Genomic DNA, 25,370 nt, shown 5'->3' on the forward strand with positions numbered 1-25,370 from the left:
TTGCAGGGTTGGACAGGGAGATGCCAACCTCTACACTGCACTGTCTCCAGTAATGAAGAAAGTCTAAACATATTTGATGATCTTATTTCAATATATTTCGAGGAAATACTTCACCTCCATCCAGCCAAATGATAATGAATCAGTTGGAGTATCTGTTGCGACAAGTTATGGTATGTAATTAATTAGACAAAGCACGGAGACTTTTAAAAATTGGAATTATTACTGAAAAAGACATTTTAACTCTCAAGATAGGAGGAAATTTGCTGGTTTGTTTGTCTTTAGGGCAACCTAGTTGTGCAGTCTGAGCTATAATTTTGCCATTTCAGAGGTATAATACAAATAATTTAAAAACAAGATTTCTCAGTTCACTATGACTTAAATTGTGGCCATGAAGAAAAAAAGCAGTGGCTTCTCTTCCCCAAAGTGACTAGACGTATATGGCCCCAAAGCAGGGGTATCTGCATATCAAGAGTTAAAGATGACAAAATGTCCAATTTAGTTACCAAACCTCTTTATCCTTTTAAATGTGGCTTATAATTGGGCTTTAGGAGTGTGACAGACCATCACTGTCAGTTTGGTTTGGGGTCACTCAATAGGCTTACCTACATTCTACCTTAAAATGATTTTAAATGTAGTTGAAGGCCCAGATTTTGTAGTGGTTCTTGAGACAGGCTTCCAAACCAAGGCTGGGGAAGTACCAGTCTCTCCATCCCTGGCTAATTCTGGCCATAACTCCTACTCAAACTCACCATTTTAACCTGTCCCCTGACAAACTAGCTGTTAGAAACTCCATGGGTCAGAAAGTTCAGCCATTATGAGTCCTAAGACTGTCAACCCTGATCGACCTGCAATGTCCAGCCTCGTCAGTGACGTCACCTGCTCCCAGGTGTTTCATCATCAAGGTTTTTATGGTAGAAATAATGGTACTAGATCTAGGCATTTTTCCAAGACAACTGAGGATATTCTACAAATCCTTTTATGAAAGAAATATGGTTCCAGATCAAAGGAGAAATTATACTGAAGATAGGAGAGTGTAGGAGGATAAAATTGAAGTTCTTATTCAAATTAACTCATAATCATACCAAATCAAAATGCATTCAGTTAAAGATAAAAATCTTCTGGTCATGTTAGCTGTTTGCAAAATTTAAAAGTTTCTGAAGTCAACATCTAACTGAAGGTGGGGAACCCTTTTCCTTCAAATAATGAAAATTAAAATGGCCTATATACATATGCTAGGTGAGAAATTTCTGTGTTTTCTAGAAGAACTTAGGTTAACCAAGGTAACTCTTGTCTAAAACTTTCCTGACAGGCAAGGAAGAGGTGGAGTAAAGACTATGGGTTTTATTTTCTTCTTTCCTAAGAAGGCAAATCCTAGCAAATTCTACTAGAAATTTCCCAGAACTGTAAGACAGGACTCAACCTTGATGAGGTTAAGCCTACCTTCTAGCAGATTCATCTTAAACTACCACAAGAAGGTAAGAACTCTGCTTATAAAAGCCTACAAACACTTTGATATTTTAACAACCCTCTTGATCCAGAATTTCTTCAACATATTGAAGGAACACAACTTTTCTAAAATTCTAGGGCTTCCATAACCAAATTTAGAATTCAATTTTGAATCCATGGATCCTTGAGAATAAAGTCTCCAAGGCTGCTACAGTTGGTTGTGTACAAAGAGCCCTGATGAGATGAAAATGGAACATCTGTCTATTCAAAAACCAAACTTGAACAGCCCTCTCTGAAAACTCTGACAGGACTGTTGTGGCTGATGGCAAAACCCCAGTAACCATCTGTGGTCATCAGATAACTCTTGGGTGAAAACTACGTTCAGGGATAATAAAACATTAGGCTACCTAGACCAGCAGTCCAGAAAACTAGAAAACAAGTAAGCCCTTGCCCTCATTCTACCTGATGGATCTAACCAGCCCAACTCAGATATCATGGGTACTTTGTCAATGAAAAGGCCAGTAACGTCTGGGAGAACATGGTCAACTGTGAATGGTGATGCCTTAGGCTGCCCCTGCAACGCTCAGCGGTTTCCCTGGCTTCTCTCCATGGTTCCCACATGCCCACCCGAGAGCTCTCCGAAGGGGAGAGACTCACAAGGAGTTGAGAGATAACTTCCTGCTTTGTTAACTGTGCAGGGCCCATCACTTGTATGAAGAACAGGGATCAACCCAGCAAACAATACATCTGTGCCTCAAGAGACTCAGGTCCCATTAAGCAGAAAAGAGCTCATCGGCATTCAAGATCTGGCTGGGCATAGAACTTATTTTACTGCTAGAAGGGGTTTCCTCTCTGTCTGCGGATGACCTTAGATCCGTCTTTTCTGCAGACTCAGAGGATTTCCGCCGCCTGCAGTCACAGCAAGCACACTTTAGCCACTCCTGAAAGCTTTCAGAAACACTAGAGGAAAAGAGCTTTTTGCAAGGGTGGAAGAATTGATAGAACACGATCATGAATAGAATGGCCGTGCAGTACCCAATGAGCAGCTGCAGGATCAGCAGGGGTGCGCACACATACATGTAGATGTCAGTCTTGTAAAGATACCACATGAGGAGGAGGAAGGCGTTCTCGATGAATCTCAACATGTAGTACACCAGCAGCTGGTACCAGTTCTGGGACTTGCTGATGAGGTCGGGGTTGTTGATTTTCAGCTGTACCGCTGACCAGCAGAACATGTTGATCCCGGCGTACAGTAAGGTGAGGAAGCACAGCACGATGGTGGTGCCCACCCGACTGAGGGCCTTCTCGATGTTCTCAGGGAAGGGGGAGCCACTGCACCAGAAGAGGATCCAGGGGTAGAAGAGGAAGCTGAGGAAGTTGAGGAGTATGTCTATCACCACCCAGGTCTTCAGGACAGAGGTAAAGAGGACCAGGACAATGACTCGAGTGGCAATCTCAAAGCTCCTCCAGAGGAAGATACAGACATAGGCCAGGGGCTTCACTTTGACATCATATTCATCGTATTTGATCTTGATGGCGAGGATGTTACAGCGCAAGGCTCCATACACGATGGACAATAGGGAGAGGACCATGAAGAGACCTGAGGAGAGAAGAGAAAGAGCGCTCTCAAGTCTCACCTACACCAAGAATCCTACTGTGGTGGCTGCTGGCAGTCCTCTACCCATATTCCTTGGACCCCTCTGTTTCATGTGCACGGGCTGGCTTCCAGCTATCAGCGTCTGCTCACTGCACCTGAGGGCTTTTCCCAGGGCTGCAGAAGCCTGCTGTGCCCAGGTGCTGGGCAGGCTGAAGTGCCCAGGAATTAATACCCCTGGGAGAGCCCTTCAACACCCCAATCCTAGCCCTGAGAAGAGCTGGAATATAACGAGCCCAGTTCCCCTACCGTTTGGGTAGAGTAACTCGGAGGTGTGTGTTCTATACTGTTTACCGGTGTTTCCTCATAAGATTACTTTCTAGTCACCCACGGTGACTGTTGTCTAGTAACGTTGTCACCTTTATTGGCCGCCTTCCCTGTCTCACTTCCCTTCTCCCACGCTTCTTATACCTTCCTCCAGACAGACATGCACTCAAGTGCTTGTCTCAGGGTCTGCTTCAGGGTCAGCTGAAACTAAAACACCTTTCAGACCCCATCTGCTCTGTCTGAATATGTGGAGTCCTTTACACGGTGCGTTTTGTTTCCTCAATCAGCTTACAAGCTCCTGAGGAGTCACGAGTGACCATGTCTGATATTTCTTCTTGATACCCTCAACATATACCAGTGTAGAAACTGAAACAGAAAGCACTCAATAATAAATTGTTCATGAGTTCCTCTCTATCTGCAGGACCTTTTAAATTTATATACTGACTACAGATTGCTCACTTTTCTTTGCTCTTCAGTTATATTCTTAAATTCCATACAGTGCTGAAGAAATGAGAACCTCACTGTTACTGAGTCAATCTGTCTTGGTCTAAAAGGCCTTAATGTTTCAAGGGGTCTCAACTCTAGCTGTTTATTTCTTCAAATGACTGACGGCTAATGGGTTTACCCGGTTTATACCGAGCAGCAGTGTTAGGGGACAAGATGTGGTTCATTTGAATGGAGCATGGTACTATGTTTCAGAGCATGACACTGCTGGCTGTGAGTTCTATTATCTAAAAAATGTACTGCCAACCCATGAGCACAGACTGTGTGGTCAAATCTGAAATACAATCACTTACTGCAGGCTGCCACGACCTCCAAATATTGGAGCAGGGAGGAACCGAGAGTCTGGCTGGGTTCTGTTTTCTTGCCCATAAAATTGAGATAATACCTTCCATGCCTACCTCCAACGTACATATAACAAAATTGTTTTTACTTATAATTTAAAATGCATGGGAATAAAGGGTTCATTTTCTTATTTAAGTTCTGAATCAATGGAAGACATCTACATTTGATGGGCATAAAAACTCGGAAGCTTGGGTAGTTAGTTGCCTGGGAGAAGCTCAGTTTTACTCAAAGCATCAACTCCTCTCATAGCCTTTTGGCACTGATTTAAATCATCGATATCATTCTCTGGAAAGACTGCCATGTACTAATCAAATTTAAAAGACAGAAATACTATCACAGGAGTAGCCTGGGAAGTAATTGGACTGAGTTATTTTTTCTGAGAGGCTAGTTCAATGGAGCATTATAAAGCAGTACATATTGCTGATACACTGTTTTTATTGAAATACAGTTGATTTACAATGTTCTGTTAATTTCTGCTGTACAGCAAAGTGACTCAGTTATACATACACATTCTTTTTTATATTCTTTTCCATTACGGTTTATCCCAGGTGATATACTTTTATATGTATTACACATTTCTACAAACCTTAAGAATCTAGTATTGGATCCTTTTCTTTTAGTCCTTCTGTTTTTTCTACTACAAGAAAAATAACTTCAAATGTAGAATATGAGCTAAGCGTAAATTACCATATAAATTATGTATTCATACACATGCAGTATTTACACTGTTAAATTTACGGTACTTCATCTCCAAGTTACTTATTACTTTTAACAATGCAATGACCCAAACAATTTTTTAACCATCAATCCATTTTTCTCGTTAGGTCAATTATTTCCAAATTACGTTTTTTTTCTCTGTCAAGAGAGTTAGCCAATTATTACCCAATTGCTGCTTAGTAGGAATTAACTGCTAAGGCCTTCTGAGAATGCAAAGAAATGACTGTGAAATCACTAACTTCAATTATCATTACCAATGTTGGGTGCTCCCTGCTCCCCAAGAAAGGGGCCAGGAAGAGAGAGATACTTGGGAGACAAGAAACTTGAACAAAATGCTTCGAATGTATATTTCTACCTCTAGAGTTAAGCTGTTATCTAATGAATAGCTAGGATGATATTTATGCAAATATCTACTTATTCAGACTTAAATGGAGAAAAGTTCCTGACATCATTTCCCAACCTTCTCTTCCCAGAGTCCACACAACAGGGGATCCGTTGGTGGTCCTGACCTTTTAAGTGGCATGTCATAGAAGTCTAACAGCCCCCAATAATCTTTTTTTCTAAACATCTTTATTGGGGTATAATTGCTTTACAATGGTGTGTTACTTTCTGCTTTATAACAAAGTGAATCAACTATACATATACACACATCCCCATATCTCCTCTCTCTTGCGTCTCCCTCCCACCCTCCCTGTCCCACCCCTCTAGGCGGTCACAAAGCACCGAACTGATCTCCCTGTGCTATGCGGCTGCTTCCCACTAGCTATCTATTTCACATTTGGTAGTGTATATATGTCCGTGCCACTCACTCACTTTGTCACAGCTTACCCTTCCCCCTCCCCGTGTCCTCAAGTCCATTCTCTATGTCTGTGTCTTTATTCCTGTCCTGTCCCTAGATTCATCAGAACCATTTTTTTTTTTAGATTCCATATATATGTGTTAGCATACAGTATTGGTTTTTCTCTTTTTGACTTACATCACTCTGTATGACAGACTCTAGTTCCATCCAACTCACTACAAATAAGTCAATTTTGTTTCTTTTTATGGCTGAGTAATATTCCATTGTATATATGTGCCACATCTTTATCCATTCATCTGTCACTGGACTTCAGGTTGCTTCCATGTCCTGGCAATTGTAAATAGTGCTGCAATGAACATTGTGGTACATGACTCTTTTTGAATTATGGTTTTCTCAGGGTATATGCCCAGGAGTGGGATTGCTGGGTCATATGGTAGTTCTATATTTAGTTTTTTAAGGGACCTCCATACTGTTCTCCATAGTGGCTGTATCAATTTACATTGCCACCAACAGTGCAAGAGGGTTCCCTTTTCTCCACACCCTCTCCAGCATTTATTGTTTGTAGATTTTTTGATGATGGCCATTCTCATTGGTGTGAGATGATGTCTCATTGTAGTTTTGATTTGCATTTCTCTAATGATTAGAGATGTTGAGCATCCTTTCATGTGTTTGTTGGCAATCTGTATATCTTCTTTGGACAAATGTCTATTTAGGTCTTCTGCCCATTTTTGGATTGGGTTGTTTGTTTTTTTGATATTGAGCTGCATGAGCTGCTTGTATATTTTGGAGATTAATCCTCTGTCAGTTGCTTCGTTTGCAAATATTTTCTCCCATTCTGAGGGTTGTCTTTTCATCTTGTTTATGGTTTCCTTTGCTGTGCAAAAGCTTTTAAGTTTCATTAGGTCCCATTTATTTTTGTTTTTATTCCATTTTTCTAGGAGGTGGGTCAAAAAGGATCTTGCTGTGATTTATGTCATAGAGTGTTCTGACTAGGTTTTCCTCTACAAGTTTTATAGTGTCTGGCCTTACATTTAGGTCTTTAATCCATTTTGAGTTTATTTTTGTGTATGGTGTTTGGAAGTGTTCTAATTTCATTCTTTTACATGTAGCTGTCCAGTTTTCCCAGCACCACTTATTGAAGAGGCTGTTTTTCCTCCATTGTGTATTCTTGCCTCCTTCATCAAAGATAAGTTGACCATATGTGTGTGGCTTTATCTCTGGGCTTTCTATCCTGTTTCATTAATCTATATTTCTGTTTTTGTGCCAGTACCATACTGTCTTGATTACTATAGCTTTGTAATACAGTCTGAAGTCAGAGAGCCTGATTCCTCCAGCTCCGTTTTTCTTTCTCAAGATTGCTTTGGCTATTCGGGGTCTTTTGTGTTTCCATACAAATTGTGAAATTTTTTGTCCTAGTTCTGTGAAAAATACCATTGGTAGTTTGATAGGGATTGCACTGAACCTGTAGATTGCTTTGGGTAGTACAGTCATTTTCACAATGTTGATTCTTTCAGTCCAAGAACATGGTATATCTCTCCATCTGTTTGTATCATCTTTAATTTCTTTCATCAATGTCTTATAGTTTTCTACATGCAGGTCTTTATCTCCCTAGGTAGGTTTATTCCTAGGTTTTTTTTTTTTTGGCAGTACGCGGGCCTCTCACTGTTATGGCCTCTCACGTAGTGGAGCACAGGCTCCAGACGCGCAGGCTCAGCGGCCATGGCTCACGGGCCCAGCCGCTCCGCGGCATGTGGGATCTTCCTGGACCAGGGCACGAACCCGTGTCCCCTGCATCGGCAGGAGGACTCTCAACCACTGCGCCACCAGGGAAGCCCTATTTCTAGGTATTTTTTTCTTTTTGTTGCAATGGTAAACGCGAGTGTTTCCTTAATTTCCCTTTCAGATTTTTCATCATTAGTGTATAGGAACCCAAGAGATTTCTGTGCATTAATTTTGTATCCTGCTACTTTTCATATTCTCATTTCCTATGTGAGTGTGTGGAGTGGAGGGGCGAGGTCGGAGGGCATTTTGCTGTTTTTATCTTTTGTTAGAAGGTAAGACATCACTTTGGGTAAAGCTGAAAGGAAGGCTTTGGCAATATTCCAAACCCCTGCCACACTTACAAAGTTTCTTCCCATGTAATTCCAGCCAAACGAACTCCTTCCAAAGGAACTCTTCCTATTTCACAGAGAAAATAATTGCTATTAGGAATGAACTTGCTAATTTCCTGACTTGACATCAAGACCTTAATCTTTGTGTTAAGTGGTGGAGAACATTTTATTGCTCAGGATTCCTCTTCGGAGGGGAATTCTGTTTGTAGGACAAGGCAAGCACTTTCTCTGTGGCTTATCCTAGCATTCATTATAATAGCCTCTCAATTTTTTGTATGTAGGAAAATTTCTATTGATATAATAATGCTAAAAGGAAGAAAGGAGGGAGGGAAGGAAGGAAGGAGGGAGGGGAGAGAGGGAGGGAGGGAGGGAAGGGGGAAGGAGAAAGGAAAGAGGAAGGAAAAAAAGGGTGAGGGAGGACCCTTCCCTTTACCCTACACTCCTTTCTGTCTACTGCCACACTCTCTTTCACACTTTTCCTCAACCCTCTTACCACTAATCGAAACACTCGTTTTCCAATCCTCAACTCCTTGCAGTCTGGATTCTAGTCTTGCTCCTTCCTCATCTCTCTGCAACATTTGACATTGTTCATTCCCACTTTCTTGAAACTTCTTCTGTGGAAGTGATCATATCATTTTCTCCTAATCATCCTCTCACTTTTCTTGCAGTCCCTTCTCAATTTCATTCATAGGCACATCTTTCTCTTCTACTCAGGAACCATGGTCTTATTTTTCTCCTTCCTACCAGATTTCTCTTCCGAGATATCTTTATAGGTGCCTCAAAACAAAACAAAACACAAAACAAAACTTATATTTCCTTGAAAATCTCCTCTTACATTCCCTCTAGCAGCTCACAACACCATCACTCCAGATCATTCTATCCAGAAATTTACATGTTAATTAGGACTTTTCACTTTCCTCTCCCATCCCACTCAAATAGATCTCTAAGCTCTTGTTACTCAGTGTGGCTCATGGATCAGAAGCACTGACATTGACTGGGGGTCAATGAAGTGCTCTAGCTTAGACCCTGAAATTCTGAGTCAGAATCTCTATTTTAACACGATTTTCCGTTTTTCTCAGGCTTTAATGTATGACCATTAATGTCTGAGAAGTACTGCTCTAAGTTCATTTCTTCCTCCCTTTCTGGCTGTGTCCCTTGTTAACTCTCATAATGGCTCTTACCACAGGGTCCTAACTCATTTGTTTCTCTGCCACCAGCCTTCCTCTCCTCTTCGTCTGCCTGGATAAACCCTACTTGTTCTTCAAGGTTCAGTTAAAGTGTTACCGCCTCAATGATGCCTTTTCTCGGCCTTTATTCAACTATATTTATTCAGTTGTGCTAAATGCTTCCAAGACTCTTCTAAGCTCAGTTAACTGCCACTCTATTGGGAACTCACAGTCACTTAATGCATACGTCTCTTTCCTCACTTGGTACCTTTGGTTTAGTGCAATCTCCTAGAGGCAGCTACTGTTTCATACAGAGTTTTATTACAGCACCTAGCACAGTGACTGGCACAAAGTTGGTAACTGATATGTCCGTTGAATAAGTGAAATAAAAATTGTACAATCTGTGACCTGCCCTTTTTTTTTTTAACCACTGAATGAGTAATTGAAGCTCCAAATCTCTCAGAGACACGACTGAAGTGAGCCATGAGAACTCTCAAAGCCCCTTCCCAGATGGTGACTTCTGGGGTCATGGGCTTCCTATGCAAATGCATCTGCTTTATGTGCCTTTCTCAATCAAGAAGTTGCACGTGTTTCCAGCACTTCCAGAGAAATAGGCTCCAAATTAGAAAAGGTCTTTGAGATTTAAGTTTACACTCTAAAAAAAACTCTTCTAGGTATATGAGAGGCTTGCAAAGCAGGGGGATTTAGGAACAGTGCAGTACTTTCTGACCACGGGAATAACTAAGGAAGGTAAGTCCTGCTTCAGGATGTCGGGCCCAGCCAGGATTAAGACAAGTCTGGATTATCTCAGCAGTGTTATCTTCCTGGTCAGTTATCCAGATCACTGCTCTTGCTGGATTCCATGACTTACTCTTACTTGAGTTACCTTTGACCATGTATTACAGGACCCAGGGTTCTGCTTTAATTCCACCCCAGGCCCTGACAACTGGTCAGCAAACTTTTTTTTTTAACATCTTTATTGGAGTATAATTGCTTTACAGTGGTGTGTTAATTTCTGCTTTATAACAAAGTGAATCAGCTATACGTATACATATATCCCCATATCCCCTCCCTCTTGCGTCTTCTTCCCACCCTCCCTATCCCACCCCTCTAGGTGGTCACAAAGCACCGAGCTGATCTCCCTGTGCTATGTGGCTGCTTCCCACTAGCTATCTATTTTACACTTGGTAGTGTATATATGTCCATGCCACTCTCTCACTTCGTCCCAGCTTACCCTTCCCCCTCCCCATGTCCTCAAGTCCATTCTGTACGTCTGCGTCAGCAAACTGTTAATGAAGAGAGTGAAAATGAGAGAGATCGTCAACACCATGAGCTTGTATCCACATCTGTCACCTTCTCTCCCCAGTTGCTATCATAAATATTGCTTTGGTCCTTTATTGTAACAGCTTTATTGAGACATAATTCGCATACCATACAATTCACAATTTAAAGTGTACAATTCAATGTTTCTTTTTTGTTAACAATAATTTTATTATCACAGTTATTACTGAATAATTATGATGTCCCCAACACCACGCACTTTACATATATGATCACATTTAATCCTTATCAGTTGGTTCTAGTTTATACCCATTTTCCAGATGAGAAAGATGAGGTTAAATAGCTTTCCCAATGTCATACAGCTAGTAAGTGGTCATGCTTGGATTCAAATTGAGAACTGTTTGTCTCTAAACTCTTTCTTTTTTAGTTGGAGTATAGTTGCTTTACAATGTGTGTTAGTTTCTCCAGTACAGCAAAGTGAATCAGCTACACATATACATATATCCCCTCTTTTTTGGATTTCCTTCCCGTTTAGGTCACCATAGAGCAGTGAGTAGAGTGCCCTAAGGAGGCAAGAAAATACAATGGAGAAAAGACAGTCTCTTCAATAAGTGGTGCTGGGAAAACTGGACAGCTACATGTAAAAGAATGAAATTAGAACACTCCCTAACACCATACACAAAAATGAACTCAAAATGGACTGAAGACCTAAATGCAAGGCCAGACACTATAAAACTCTTAGAGGAAAACCTAGGCAGAACACTCTATGACATAAATCACAGCAAGATCCTTTTTGACCAGCCTCCTACAGAAATGGAAATAAAAACAAAAATAAACAAATGGGACCTAATGAAACTTCAAGGCTTTTGCACAACAAAGGACACCATAAACAAGATGAAAAGACAAACCTCAGAATAGGAGAAAATATTTTCAATGTTTCTCTAAAAGCAGATTCGCAGATATGTGTATCTACTTTTAGTACGTTTCATCACCAGAGTCACATTTAGTACGTTTTCATCACTTCAAAAAGAAACGCTGTACACTTTAGCTCTCATTCCTCTACCCCCCTCCCCCACCCAGTCCTAAGCAACCACTAACTACTTTCTGTCTCTATAGATTTCCCTATCCTGGACTTCTGTATGAATGAAACCATATAATGTGTGGTCTTTTGTGACCGGTTTCTTTCACTTAGCATAACATTTTCAACACTCATCTATCTTGTAGCATGCATCAGTCCTTCATTTCATTTCATGGTCAAATAATATTCCATTGTATGGATATACTACATTTTGCTTATCCATCCATCAGCTGATGAAAATTTGGGTTGTTTCCACCTTCTGGCTATTGTGAATAGTGCTTCTACAAACATTTGTGTGTGATTTTTTTTTTTTTAATTTGGCTGCATTGGGTCTTCGTTGCTGCACATGGGCTTTCTCTAGCTGTGGCGAGCAGGGGCTACTCTTGGTTGTGGTGCGTGGGCTTCTCATTGCAGTGGCTTCTCTTGTTGCGGAGCATGGGCTCTAGGCACGTGAGCTTCAGTAGTTGTGTCTCACGGGCTGTACAGTGCAGGCTCAGTAGCTGTGGCACATGGGCTTAGTTGCTCTGCAGCATGTGGGATCTTCCCAGACTAGGGCTCAAACCCGTGTCTCCTGCATTGGCAGGTGGATTCTTAACCACTGCACCACCAGGGAAGTTCCTATGAATATATTTTTATTTCTCTTGGGTCTATAGGAGTAGAGTTGCTGGGTCATATGGTAACTTTGTGTTTAATTATTTGAGGAACTGCCAGACTGTATTCCAAAGTGATTGCACCATTTTACATTCCCACCAGCAGTGTATGAAAGTTCCAATTTCTCCACACGCTCACCAATGTTTGTTATTATCATTAAGTTCAATTTTTATTATAACCTTTTGATTCTAGTCATCCCAGTGGGTGTGAAGTGGTACACCTTTGTGATTTTGATTTGCGTTTTCATGATGACTAATGATGTAGAGCATCTTTTCATGTGCTTATTGGCCATTTGTACATCTTCCTTAGTTGCTTTGGTTCTTAACTATAGAACAAACTCATAATAGATTTCACAATTTCTCATATGTATCCCAAAAACTCTACCAGAATTCAAAGGCCAGATTTGCATAGACTTATTTAAGGACAATATATTAGCTTCACCCTCAGGTGTCAATGAGCATTTAAAATGAAAAAGAGAGAACAATTCTGATTTCTCGTGCTTTTTAACTTCCCTTAAAAAGGCATTAAAAAGCAAAAAAGAGGATTTCCATGCTGACAATGGCAGATTAGTTTGTTTTGGTTCAATATTTCTGCCAAGAGCAACTGGACAAACACCTGTTTAAAGGCATCAGAGATCTACCAAAGAAAGCAGTCAGTACTTTCGGGCCAAGATCTTAAAGAGAAGAAAAGTCCTAAGAGAAAATTCTGAAGCTGCTCTTCCCCTTGAGACATATGCCCATATGATACTGGGTACAGTATTATGGAACATGAACACAGCTTTCAGCAGTCTCTCAAATCTGGTGGGTGTGGGAGCAAATATTGATATTGTGGCCCTATAATGGTCCTGGAGACAGCCAAAGCTTTCTGGTGGGAACCCCGAAGACTAGACACTGGGAGTAAGGGTGACCAGAAATAGATAATCCCTCATAAAGGCTGAAGTACACATTTCAACCAACTCAAGTTATGACTGGATCAATTCAATCTATATCTAACCCAATTACCTGCCATAAACAAAAGTAAAATCTTCCTGGAGAAAGAGAACTCATCCAGAGACTCAAAGTATCTCTCTCTTTTTTTTTTTTTTTTGCTGTACGCGGGCCTCTCACTGTTGTGGCCTCTCCTGTTGCGGAGCACAGGCTCAGGACGTGCAGGCTCAGCGGCCATGGCTCACGGGCCCAGCCGCTCCATGGCATGTGGGATCTTCCTGGACCAGGGCACGAAGCCGTGTCCCCTGCATGGGCAGGTGGACCCTCAACCACTGCACCACCAGGGAAGCCCTCTTTTTTTTTTAATATAAGCATCTGACATTTAATTAAAAATAACATGGCAAGCCAACAACAAAAACAAAAAAATAATCTAAATCCAAGAATTAAAATATATCCATAGGAAATAGAGATATTGTAATTATCTCACATGGACTTAAAAATATTCATAATTACCCTGAGGAAACCATAATTCAAAAAGAGTCATGTACCACAATGTCCACTGCAGCTCTATTTATAATAGCCAGGACATGGAAACAACCTTAGTGTCCATCGACAGATGAATGGATAAAGAAGATGTGGCACATATATCCACTGGGATATTACTCAGCCATAAAGAGAAATGAAATTGAGTTATTTGCAGTGAGGTGGATGGACCTAGAGTCCGTTATACAGAGTGAAGTAAGTCAGAAAGAGAAAAACAAATACCGTACGCTAAAGCATATATATGGAATCTAAAAAAACAGTACTGATGAACCTAGTGGCAGGGCAGGAATAAAGATGCAGGTGTAGAGAATGGACTTGAGGACACAGGGAGGGGGAAGGGTAAGCTGGGACAAAGTGAGAGAGTGGCATGGACATATATACACTACCAAACGTAAAATAGCTAGCGGGAAGCAGCTGCATAGCACAGGGAGATCAGCTCGGTGCTTCGTGACCACCTAGAGGGGTGGGATAGGGAGGGTGGGAGGGAGACACAAGAGGGAGGAGATATGGGGATGTGTGTGTATGTATAGCTGATTCACTTTGTTATAAAGCAGAAACTAACACACCATTGTAGAGCAATTATACTCCAATAAAGATGTTAAAAATATTCATAATTAATATGTTTAAGAAATTATGACAAGATAGAGAATTTATCAGAGACTGGAAACTATTCTAAAAACTCAAATGAAAATTCCAGAACTGAAAAATACAATAAGGGCCATTAAGAAATCAACAGATGGGTTTAATAGAATAGAAATTGCTATAAAGATTATTAGTACTAAGCAGAAGGCAAGTCAGAAGAAAATGGAGAAACAAAAAAGCATGAGAGACTTACGGCAAAGTGAAAATGTTGGAGAGAGAGAGAAGAGAAGAAAAAGAATGGGTCGGAACCAATACTTAAAGTGATAAAGTCTAAGAATTTTCCCAAACTGCTAAAATATCAAACTAAAGCCCAAGTAGGATAAATACGAAGAAAACCTCAACTAAGCATGTTAAAACTGCTGAACATCAAAGTCAAAGTGAAAACCTTAAAAAGCAGTTAGAAACAAACGAACAACCAAAAATCAGATGAATTTCAAAGGAGCAACAATAACAAGAACAGCTGGTATCTCAACAGAAATAATGGAAGCCAGAAGACAAAGGGATGGTAACCTCAAAGTGGGAGGAAAGTAACCACTAACCTAGTCCTCCAAACACAAAGATGAAGGTAAAAGAAAGACATTTTATGACAAAACAAAAATGAGGGTATTTTTCACTAGTAGATCTACTCTAAAGAAAATACTAAAGGTAGCATTTCAGACCCAATGAAAATGCTCCCACATGGAAGCATGGAGATACAGGAAGGTCTGAACAGGGACCAAAAGGATAAATACAACTCAATTTTTATAATCAGCCAAAAGACTTGCATGGTCACTTGACACACACACACACACACCCCAAAATGGTCACTAAAAACACGAAAAGGAAGTCAAGCTCATTAGCCATCAGGAAATGCAAATTCAAACTAAAATGAGACACTACTACACACACCCACTGTAATACTGAAAGTAACAGCAAGTGTTGGCAAGGATGTGGGGCAACTGGAACTCTTATACACTGCTTGTGGGAGTGTAAAGTGGTATAATGACTTTTGCAGTTTCTACTAAAGCTAAACATAGGCATTTCCTGTGACCAGCAATTCTACCCGAGTATAGGTGTAACAGAACTGTATATATATACGTATACTAAAAGGCACGTACGAGGATATTTTCAGCAGCATTATTTTTAATCCCAATCTGGAAAAAACCTAAATATTAATCAAGAGAAGAATGTGTCAATTCATTGTGGTATATTCATACAATGGAATATTACATTACACAGCAATGCTAAAGAACAAAGTTCTGCTACAAGTCACAACATGGATAACTCTCACAAATATAATGTTCAATGAAGGAAGCTAGACCTCTGATTCCATTTATATCAACTTTTTAAAAACCAGGAAAAATTAATCTGTGATGTTAGAAGTCAGCTTTCTTTTTTAAATTTAATTTTGACTGGAGAATAGTTGATTTGCAATGTTGACTTAGTTTCAGGTGTACAGCAAAGTGAATCAGTTATACATGTACATACATCTATTCTTTTTCACATTCTTTTGCCATGTAGGTTATTACAGAGTACTGAGTAGAATTCCCTGTGCTACACAGTAGGTCCTTGTTGATTATCTGTCTTATACATAGTAGCGTGTATATGTTAACCCCAACTTCCTAATTTATCCCTCCCCCCACCTTTCCCCTTTGGTAACCATATATTTAGTTTCTAAGTCTGTGAGTCTGTTTCTGTTTTGTAAATAAGCTCATCTGTATAATATTTAAAGATTCCACGTATAAGTGATATCATATGGTATTTGTCTTTCTCTGTCTGGCTTCCTTCACTTAGTATGATGATCTCTAGGTCCATCCATGTTGCTGCAAATGGTATTATTTCATTCTTTTTATGGCTAATATTCCATTGTATACATGTACCACGTGTTCTTTATCCATTCATCTGTCGACGGAGATTTAGGTTGTTTTCATGTCTTGGCTACTGTAAACAGTGATGCGATGAACACTTGGGGTGCATGTATCTTTTCAAATTATAGTTTTCTCTGGATGTATGCCCAGGATTGGGATCGCTGGATCACATGACAGCTCTATTTTCAGTTTTGTAAGGAACCTCCATACTGTTTTCCATAGTGGCTGCACCAATTTACATTCCCACCAACTGTGTAGGAGGGTTCCCTTTTCTCCACACCCTCTCCAGCATTTACTGCTTGTAGACTTTTTTTTTTTTTTTGGCTGCGCTGCATGGCATGTGGGATCTTAGTTCCCCAACTGGGGATTGAACTCGCACCCCCTGCAGTGGAAGCACAGAGTCTTAACCACTGGACTGCCAGGGAATCCGCCTGCCAATGCAGGGGCATGGGTTCGAGCCCTGGTCCGGGAAGATCCCACATGCCACGGAGCAACTAAGCCCATGCACCACAACTACTGATCCTGCACTCTAGAGCCTGCGAGCCACAACTACTGAGCCTGTGCGCCTACAGCCCGTGCTCTGCAACAAGAGAAGCCACCACAGTGAGAAGCCCGCGCACTGCAACGAAGGGTAGCCCCCGCTCACCACAACTACAGAAAGCCCATGCACAGCAACGAAGACCCAACACAGCCAAAAATAAATAATTAAAAAAAATTCTAAAAACATATAGGTGCATTACTACTATACTTACTAGGCAACTCAATATATTTGTATTAAATTGAATTTTTTTAAAGGCAAAAGACTACACTTTCATTATTGTAATGAAGTTATTTCAGGAATAGTTTCCTTGCCTACCCTGGCAAAATGCCATGGAGAAAACAAAACATACTATAAACACCTACTTGAATCACTATAGCAAAACTGGTTCTACAGATGTAACCAGGATGACATCCTAATACTGTAAAACACATCTTAAACTTCTAGCAACTAAGACCTTACTGTTACCAAAAGGCCTCTTGAACATGTGCCAGTTTACCAGATGTTTAGTCAGAAATTGAGGACTTTCCTTTCAATACATAGTTACATCCTGTTTAGTATTCAGAATTGTCAGAACAAATTATTATGGCATGTCAATCACAGTACATGTGATGTGATTATTACTGTTTACAATCCCTAAAGAGCCCGAACGATTTTTGCTATTTTTCTCCCAGACACATTTCAATTTCTTACCTAAGGAAACTGGGTGATAAAATCTCTTCTGGCTCATCTCTCTTACGCTGAAAAAAATTACTGTAGTCTTCTCATGCCAGGGACTATTGTAAGCACGTTACAGGTACTAATCACTTAATCCTAACAATTCTATAAAGTAGATACTGTAATTATCCTCATTATGCAGATGAGAAAATAGAAACACAAAGATGCTAACTAATTTCCCAGAAATCACTCAGCTAGCAGAGTTGGAATTCATACCTAAGCAGTCTTGCTCTAGAGTCTTGGTCTTAACCAATAGGCAATTCTGGCTAAATAAATATTAAATATAATGAGGCCTATTTCCCTAGCAGTGGTCTTTTTTTTTTAAGCATCTTTATTGGAGTATAATTGCTTTACAGTGGTGTGCTAGTTTCTGCTTTATAAAAAAGTGAATCAGCTATACATATACATATATCCCCATATCCCCTCCCTCTTGCGTCTCCCTCCCTCCCTCCCTATCCCACCCCTCTAGGTGGTCACAAAGCACCGAGCTGATCTCCCTGTGCTATGCAGCTACTTTCCACTAGCTATCTGTTTTACGTCTGGTAGTAGATATAAGTCCATGCCACTCTCTCACTTCGTCCCAGCTTACCCTCCCCCCTCCCCGTGTCCTCAAGTCCATTCTCTACGTCTGCGTCTTTATTCCTGTCCCCTAGCAGGGGTCTTAGCTCTACTTTTTACCTCTTTTATCAATGGGAGGCAAGGAGCAGGAGCCTGCTACCCTTGAATCTGTCCAGGGCCTCAAGGAGTCTGGAGACTCTCCCCCTACCCCCTGCCTAGAGTATTTTGGGGAGTTGCCCAATTCTTCTTTACTCCACCTGAGCCCAAATTTAGTATCTATTTTCTATTATATGAGTAGTCTATATATAAAAACTTCTGGAAATCATGCTGTCTAGGTACCTAGGAGTTGGTAAGCCTCACTGCATTAAGCTGGTTTCTGGGAATCACCTCCCAAGGCACAACCGATGATCAGAAAGAAGAGGGGCAGGCTCCCCTATCTGCCCTCCCAATGTTCTTATCATCCTGCCTCAGGCAGAGAGAAGAGGCATCAGTGAGTTGAGCTAGAGAAAGGAACACCCTTGTCCTCCATAGCCAAACAAAGGAAGTTAGTACCTGACCCATGTGCGGGACCCTCTATCAGGTTTTCTAACAGCAAAATAGTTAGCAGGACCACTCAGAACCCCAAGGCAACAGTTCTGCATTCTGCTGCAGATTCTTACCTCTGGCAAGGCAGAGCAAACCTTCTCAAAACACAGTCACTCATGTACAGTGAACTCTGTAGATAATCAGGCACAGCCACTTGAGCCTCCACAACTGAAATAATCTCTTGTATTTTCTGCCTTCGCCAACACTTGAACCATAGACACTCACAAACATTTGCACACACATCCTTACCTCCACTAATCTTTTCTAGTATAATTTTTTCCCCAAATCTATCTTCCCTTCCCTCTTTTCAAATGCTTTATTCTATTCTTATTTAATAGTCTTGTTTTATATGCGTTCATAGCTATATGCAACATGAAAACTTAAAAAAATGTAGGAAATAAATAATTTTAAAAATGGATAAATAAATGGCTTGGAACTTGCAAAGAAGACCTCAGTTCTCCTGTGTATGACTGTACCTGTTCAACACGCCCGATTCTAAGCTGCACCACCAGGACCTACTTACTTTACAGACATGAGTGAGGAATCAGAAGGTCCTATGCTAGATTCTTCAAACATGCGCTCTAGAAGTAAACGTGAGAAGCTACATAAGCAGCACTGCTAGGCTCCAGTGAACCCAAGCACAGCCTTGACAATGCACTTACACGCAGGGTGGGGAGGAGTGTGTGTCTCCCCACTGAATAGCATTAAGTAACTTCCACTGGCTTGTGGCCACAGATTCCAGAAAAGAAAATCGGAGCCTATAACCAGGCAAAAGCCAAGCCTGAATGAAAAGTGTTGGTGGTATACAGAAGCATTTTTCCCCAGTGCATTTGGGGGTGAGTTCGGTTTCGGAGCCATGGATATGAACTCACCCGCAGGTCTTGCACGCTTCATATTGTCTTACACACTGACATCCACCATTACACAACCATATAGACCATTGTTTAGACTGCTATAGCAGTTATGTATACTATACTGAGTATAGCTGAAAATGCTCTTTGGTATAGAAAAAATTAAATAAACAGTTAATATTCAACTATATATATATATATATATATATATATATATATATATATATATATATATATCACATCGTTCTTGGATTTGTAAGAGTCAAATAAATTCATCTGGGTATACAGGTAGATGAGAGCAGTGTGGGATCCAAATCACAGACATCTAACAAGGAGTAGAAGTCTGAGAAACTTTCATACTGGAGCAGTCAACACAATATACCTAAATCAACCTTAGGGTAAGAAGAAAACAAACTACAGTAAATTATTTTACTGCTTAATTGAGCTATGATTTACATACAAATAACTGTACATATTTAATGTGTACAGTTTGATGATTTTGGACACATGCAAGTAAAATTTTTAGAAACTGAAATTTATTTTATTTTATTTATTTCTTTTTTAAACATCTTTACTGGAGTATAATTGCTTTACAATGGTGTGTTATAACAAAATGAATCAGCTCCACATATACATATGTTCCCATATCTCTACCCTCTTGCGTCTCCCTCCCTCCCACCCTCCCTATCCCACCCCTCTAGGTGGTCACAAAGAACCGAGCTGATCTCCCTGTGCTATGCGGCTGCTTCCCACTAGCTATCTACCTTACGTTTGGTAGTGTATATATGTCCATGCCACTCTCTCACTTTGTCACAGCTTACCCTTCCCCCTCCCCATATCCTCAAGTCCATTCTCTCCTAGGTCTGTGTCTTTATTCCCGTCTTGCCCCTAGGTTCTTCATGACCTTTTTTTTTTTCTCTTACATTCCATATATATGTGTTACCATAGGGTATTTGTTTTTCTCTTTCTAACTTACTTCACTCTGTATGACAGACTCTAGGTCCATCCACCTCACTACAAATAACTCAATTTCGTTTCTTTTTATGGCTGAGTAATATTCCATTGTATATATGTGCCACATCTAGAAACTAAAATTTAAAATAATCACAAACTTCAATTTGCCCATATTTAACCAAATTTCCAATTAACCAATGCTCTTTTAGGTAAAAGAGAAATATTCATATCCCTAACAGAATACAAGCTCAATACAAACAGAAATTTTGTTTTATTCACTGATGCCTGGTACCAAGTACAGGGCCTGGCACACAGTGGGTCTTCAATAGATATTGTTGAATAAGTTAATTGATAACAAGGAGTTATTATTAAATTTTAAAAAACATTGTATTCAAGCCAGTGTTACACAGCTTCCTCATTTACCAAACTATATGCTACAAACATGTTCCAAATGGTGCACCTCAATCATTGAAGAATGTTTCTAATATTTATGGGCTCTTCTCCAAAGAAAGGTATACAGATCACAAATATAAGGCTGAAAAACACACAAGCAAAATATACTTCTGGATGGCCTATGTTTACCAGAAAATCAAATGCCCAGAAATCTCCATTCCCTTTGGATTGTTTAACTGAGTTTCATGGCACATTTGACACATTTGTTCTGCCAGTCACTTACTTTGAAAGAGAAGAAATTGGATAACCAACTCTCTGCTCAACGTATTATCATCCTTTTTACTAAGCATTCACTAAAATAATTCAAATGTACTTCTAAAAGGCTTAAAGATGAATAAGAAAACTTTGAAATCAAAGACTAATAAGTAAGTTTTCTAGATTCTTTCTAGGTATTCATCACTTTACACACACACACACACACACACACACACACACACACACACACTTCCTTTAATTAACCTTGTCATTTGGATCCTGGTCCACATACAAAAGAACAACTCAGAAAATGTTTACAGAAGCAAATGATAACAACTGCATGTCCTTAAGTAGCCAATTCTCAGAAGGTCTAAAGTCATGAATTTTATTGTCTTACTTTTTCCTCAACATAGTGAACATATACCATTGTAATAACCTTGTTATAAGATGCTTTCAATTTATGTTTAACATTATCTTCCCTAGAGAAAATTCAATTTCATTCTATCCACTGAGCCCAAATTACTTTTTGGTCTCTTGAGGCACAATTAGAAATACCAGAAATAGCTTCCGACCTGAAGCAAGCATTAAAAACTACTTATCTCTGGAAATATAAAGGTTGGCTATCTAAATCTTCTTTCTCAGGCTCTTAAATGCGAAAAAACTGCAGAATCAGCCTTAATAATGAAAGGCCAGCAACACCAATGACTACTACCCATATCATAATATAGCTGTGAGAGCCAGTCTGACCCTTTCCATGTGTTCCCCTTGTCCATGGGCAAATCTGCAGCCCTTAGCCAACCTAAGGGTAAGGCGATCTTTAACTGCAGAGGATGTGGAAGGATCGAGTACGTCACATCTGAGAAATGAAAATGTGAATTCGGTTCAACTTTTTAAAAAAGCCTTTAGTATGTCCACATGCCTGACACCAGGCTAGGTACTATTAACCATGTGTTTAAGGCATTAAAAAAGGTGTTTGTAGTATGGTATGAGGGATGCTATTATTTATGCATATTTTTCTCAAATTAAAGTTCCCATTTTGGGATAGTTTTAAAAGTAGACATACGAAGGTTGATTCTTTGAAAAGATCAACAAAACTGATAAACTCCTAGACGGACTAATCAAGAAACAAAAGACACAGAATGAATTATGAATTCCACAAATGAGGGAATAGCATTACAGTCCTAGACATTAAATTATATAAGGGAATATTACTAAACAACTGTTGCCAATAAATTCAGTAACTTAGGTGAAATGGAGAAATTGGTAGGAAAATAAAACTTACCAAAAGTGACACAAGATGAGGTTAAAAATCTGAACAGCCGTCTAGCCATTAAAGAAATTAAATTATTAGCAAAACTTTCCTACAAAGAAAAATTAATTCATCACTGCTTTGCATCAAGACCAGAGAAGGTGCTGAAACACCTAATCCAAGCTCACCTTACTCACCTTTTGTAAGGTTACAAGTTTCATTAAAATCCATTCAAGTTACCAGTGCTATACAAAAAAAGAGAAAAGTAGGCACATACTCCTTGTGGACTTGCTGTCTAGTGCAGGGACCCTCAAAGGGGACCCTCTGTAAGTAAACAATAAATTATAGTAATTAACCTCCATAAGTAATATAGTAAATTAACCTCTAATGAGCATTTCACCAAGGGTCTGCACCACATACCAACATTTTTAGCTCATCATGTTTAATTTTCACAACAATCCTGTGAAACCCGTGTTGACAGATGCAGTTGTGATAGATGAAGAGGCAAAAGGTCTGTGAGGTGAGACTGGTCACACTGCTATTCGGTGGCAGAACAGGCCATCTGCCCAGACCTTAGTCCAGCACATTTAAACAAAGTAACAGCTGTGTTCCACTAACAGGCTGCCTAGAATGAGAGTGCGTCCTGAATTTCCCAGCCACGGATGCCCCAGAGCTGCAGAGAAACTGCCAGCAAGAACGTAACATTATACACTTTGGGCTCAGGCCTCCCCAATCCCCCATTGCCTGATAGTGTCTTCCCGTGTGTCTCTGCCACCTAGATTTCTCAATGAGCTCCCATATTTCTTCATGGAAATTCAATTGAGAGCCTACATAGGCCAGCAAAAAGGAAGGAGGAGGAAGGAAAAAGAAAGAAAAGGGAAGTGAGAAGAGAGGGAAGGAATAAAACAGCCTTTAAAAAAAAAACATTTCAAAGCACTTTCATATCCATCATCTGCCTTATCTTCCTACCCTCCTGAGGAAGCAGGCAAGACAATCATTCTGCTTTATAAAAGGAGAACCTGAGACGTAAAAAGCCATATAAATCAAAAGGAGGATGGAGAAATAGTGTTAGAGTCAGATGGTAGAACAGGGGTTGGCAAACTAAGACCTATTTTTGTACAGCCCAAGAGCTAACAGTGTTTTACACATTGTTAAAGGGTTGTAAAAACAAAAACAAAGAAGACTGTGACACAGACCATAGACGGCCTGCAAAATCGAAAATATTTTTTATCAATCCCTTTTAGAAAATTGTTGCCTGCAATAGAATACTTAGCCACAAAAAGAATGAACTAGCACTACATTCATCAGCATGTATAGTTCTTAAAATATTATGTTGAGCAAAAAATGCAAATTACATAATGATAGCTGCAGTATGAGCAAGTTTAAGACCTACGAAACCAATATATATTACTCATAGAGACGGTGCATATGTAGTTAAGTTATAAATCATGCATGAGAATGATAAACTCTGAAATCATGACAAGGAAGGGTCACGGGTTGGCCCAGCTGTACTAGTAATGTTTTGTTTCTTAAAGGAAAAAAAAGATAATTCTGAAGCAAACATGTCATGTGAATATTCGATAAAGCAAGCAAGTAGGTATATGGGTGTTTGTTATATTATTCTTCATTCCTGTCTACATGCTTTAACATTTCATTAATGTACAAAGAAAACATCTGCAGTTAATAAGTGAGGAGATATTATAGATATCGTGTGTGGTTTTCAGCAAGGCCTCCAGAAAAAGCCCAATAAACCAAAAAAAGCCCTCTCATGATGTCCTTGTGAATGAGTCAGAGAAAATGCATACGCTAATATGAGTGCAGTGGAGATGCATTTGCAACTGGATGTGCAATCTGCTCTCATACGCTTCACTACGTCCTTTCAGGCTGAAGGGCAATTGTCAAGGCGTCCGCAGGGCTGTGGTTTTGGGGCTGTCCTAGTCTCACTTTCTTGTTAACTACTGCATGAAGACATAAACTTATAGTTGGCATAAAACTAGGAAGACAAGAGAATCATGATTCAAAATTATCTGAACAGGCTGATATCCTGGGCTTGAATCCAAGAAAAGGAAATATAACAAGAAAAAATATCAAGCCCTACCTTTATATATGTAAAACTATACTGAGCAGGTACAGGATGGGTAAATCTTGATTTAGCTGCTCTCAGTATGAAAAAAGAACTGGGAGAATTTATAGGACCATCGATCAATATAAACCAACTGTGTGATTCAGTTCTTCCAAAAGCTACATTTGGGCACATAAATAAAATCACAGAGTTCAGATTAAAGCAAAAATAAAATAAAATAAAACATAGTCCCACTGCTATAAGCTTATCAAAATAAGTCTGCAATGTCACATGCAATTATGAATGCCACGTGTTAAGAAAAAAGTGACAAGTCAGATTGTATCTCAAGTACAGCGACCTTGGTGGCTACCAAGCATGCCATTAGAGAAATGACTGGAGGGTCTGGAGATCGGAAAAGAAAAAGAAGACAGGAGAGTTGTGAATATGTGCATATTTGGAGATCTGCCATATGGTAAGGGGAAGTAGTTGTGTTAGTGGTGCTTTAGCAGGGAAAAATCAGGTCTAACCAACAGGTTGAAGACTAAAGGAGGCTAATTTCCATATAATATAAGTGAAAATGCTCTACTTAGTAGTGTCACCTTGGTGGGGTACCATCACGAAAGGGATTTAATTTTCTCCCCCAATCTCCTCTCAACTGTGCTTTGTGGAAATAGAATGTGGAAGAAGTGACAGTGTCCCAATTCTGAGCCTAGACCACAAGAGGCTTTGCATTGCACACTTTGACTCTCTCAGAGCCCTGCCACCACCAGGCCAGCCTGCACAGGAAGTAATCACTTGGAAGAGAGCCATTCCAAGTGCAGCCATCCTAGACCAGTTATTCCCAACTGACCCACAGGCTGAGTGTGAACTCATAGGTAAGCTCAGTCAAGATCAGCCTAGCCGGACCCAGACCAGAACTGCCCAGTTGACCTGTAGACTATTGAGCAACAATAAATGCTTATTGTTTAAACCGCTAAGTCTTGGGTAGTTTGTTACTCACAATAGCTAGCTGATACAGTGGAGACTTCTCGTCCCCTTTCCAGGCACATGGCACCATAGTCTCTCCTCACCCAGGCTAGTCACTCAAGTCTCCCTCCTTCAGAAACCTACAAATGAGAAGCAGGCCTCAATCTCTATGATCATGAATGCTCCTAAACTCCAGGGTACCCACAACAAGCTATTTCTGAGGGAACCAGCCGTGGGTTGGACCTGAGGGCTCCCAGCTTAGAAGGCG

The 25,370-nt window shown here is 40.1% G+C and overlaps 1 protein-coding gene across 1 annotated transcript in view; it reads right to left on the reverse strand.

Annotated features, from left to right (window-relative positions):
- Positions 1–2,008: 2,008 nt before the first annotated feature.
- The window catches only part of XK (X-linked Kx blood group antigen, Kell and VPS13A binding protein), a 49,653-nt gene continuing 26,291 nt past the window's right edge, over positions 2,009–25,370 (reverse strand). Inside the window, exon 3 of the mRNA XM_060002183.1 lies at positions 2,009–3,046. Within this exon, the coding sequence (XP_059858166.1) occupies positions 2,220–3,046 (827 nt within the window). The 3' untranslated portion in view covers positions 2,009–2,219. The remainder of the gene's footprint in view (positions 3,047–25,370) is intronic.

Source organism: Delphinus delphis, chromosome X, assembly GCF_949987515.2.
Source record: "Delphinus delphis chromosome X, mDelDel1.2, whole genome shotgun sequence".
Taxonomy (NCBI): Eukaryota; Metazoa; Chordata; class Mammalia; order Artiodactyla; family Delphinidae; genus Delphinus; species Delphinus delphis.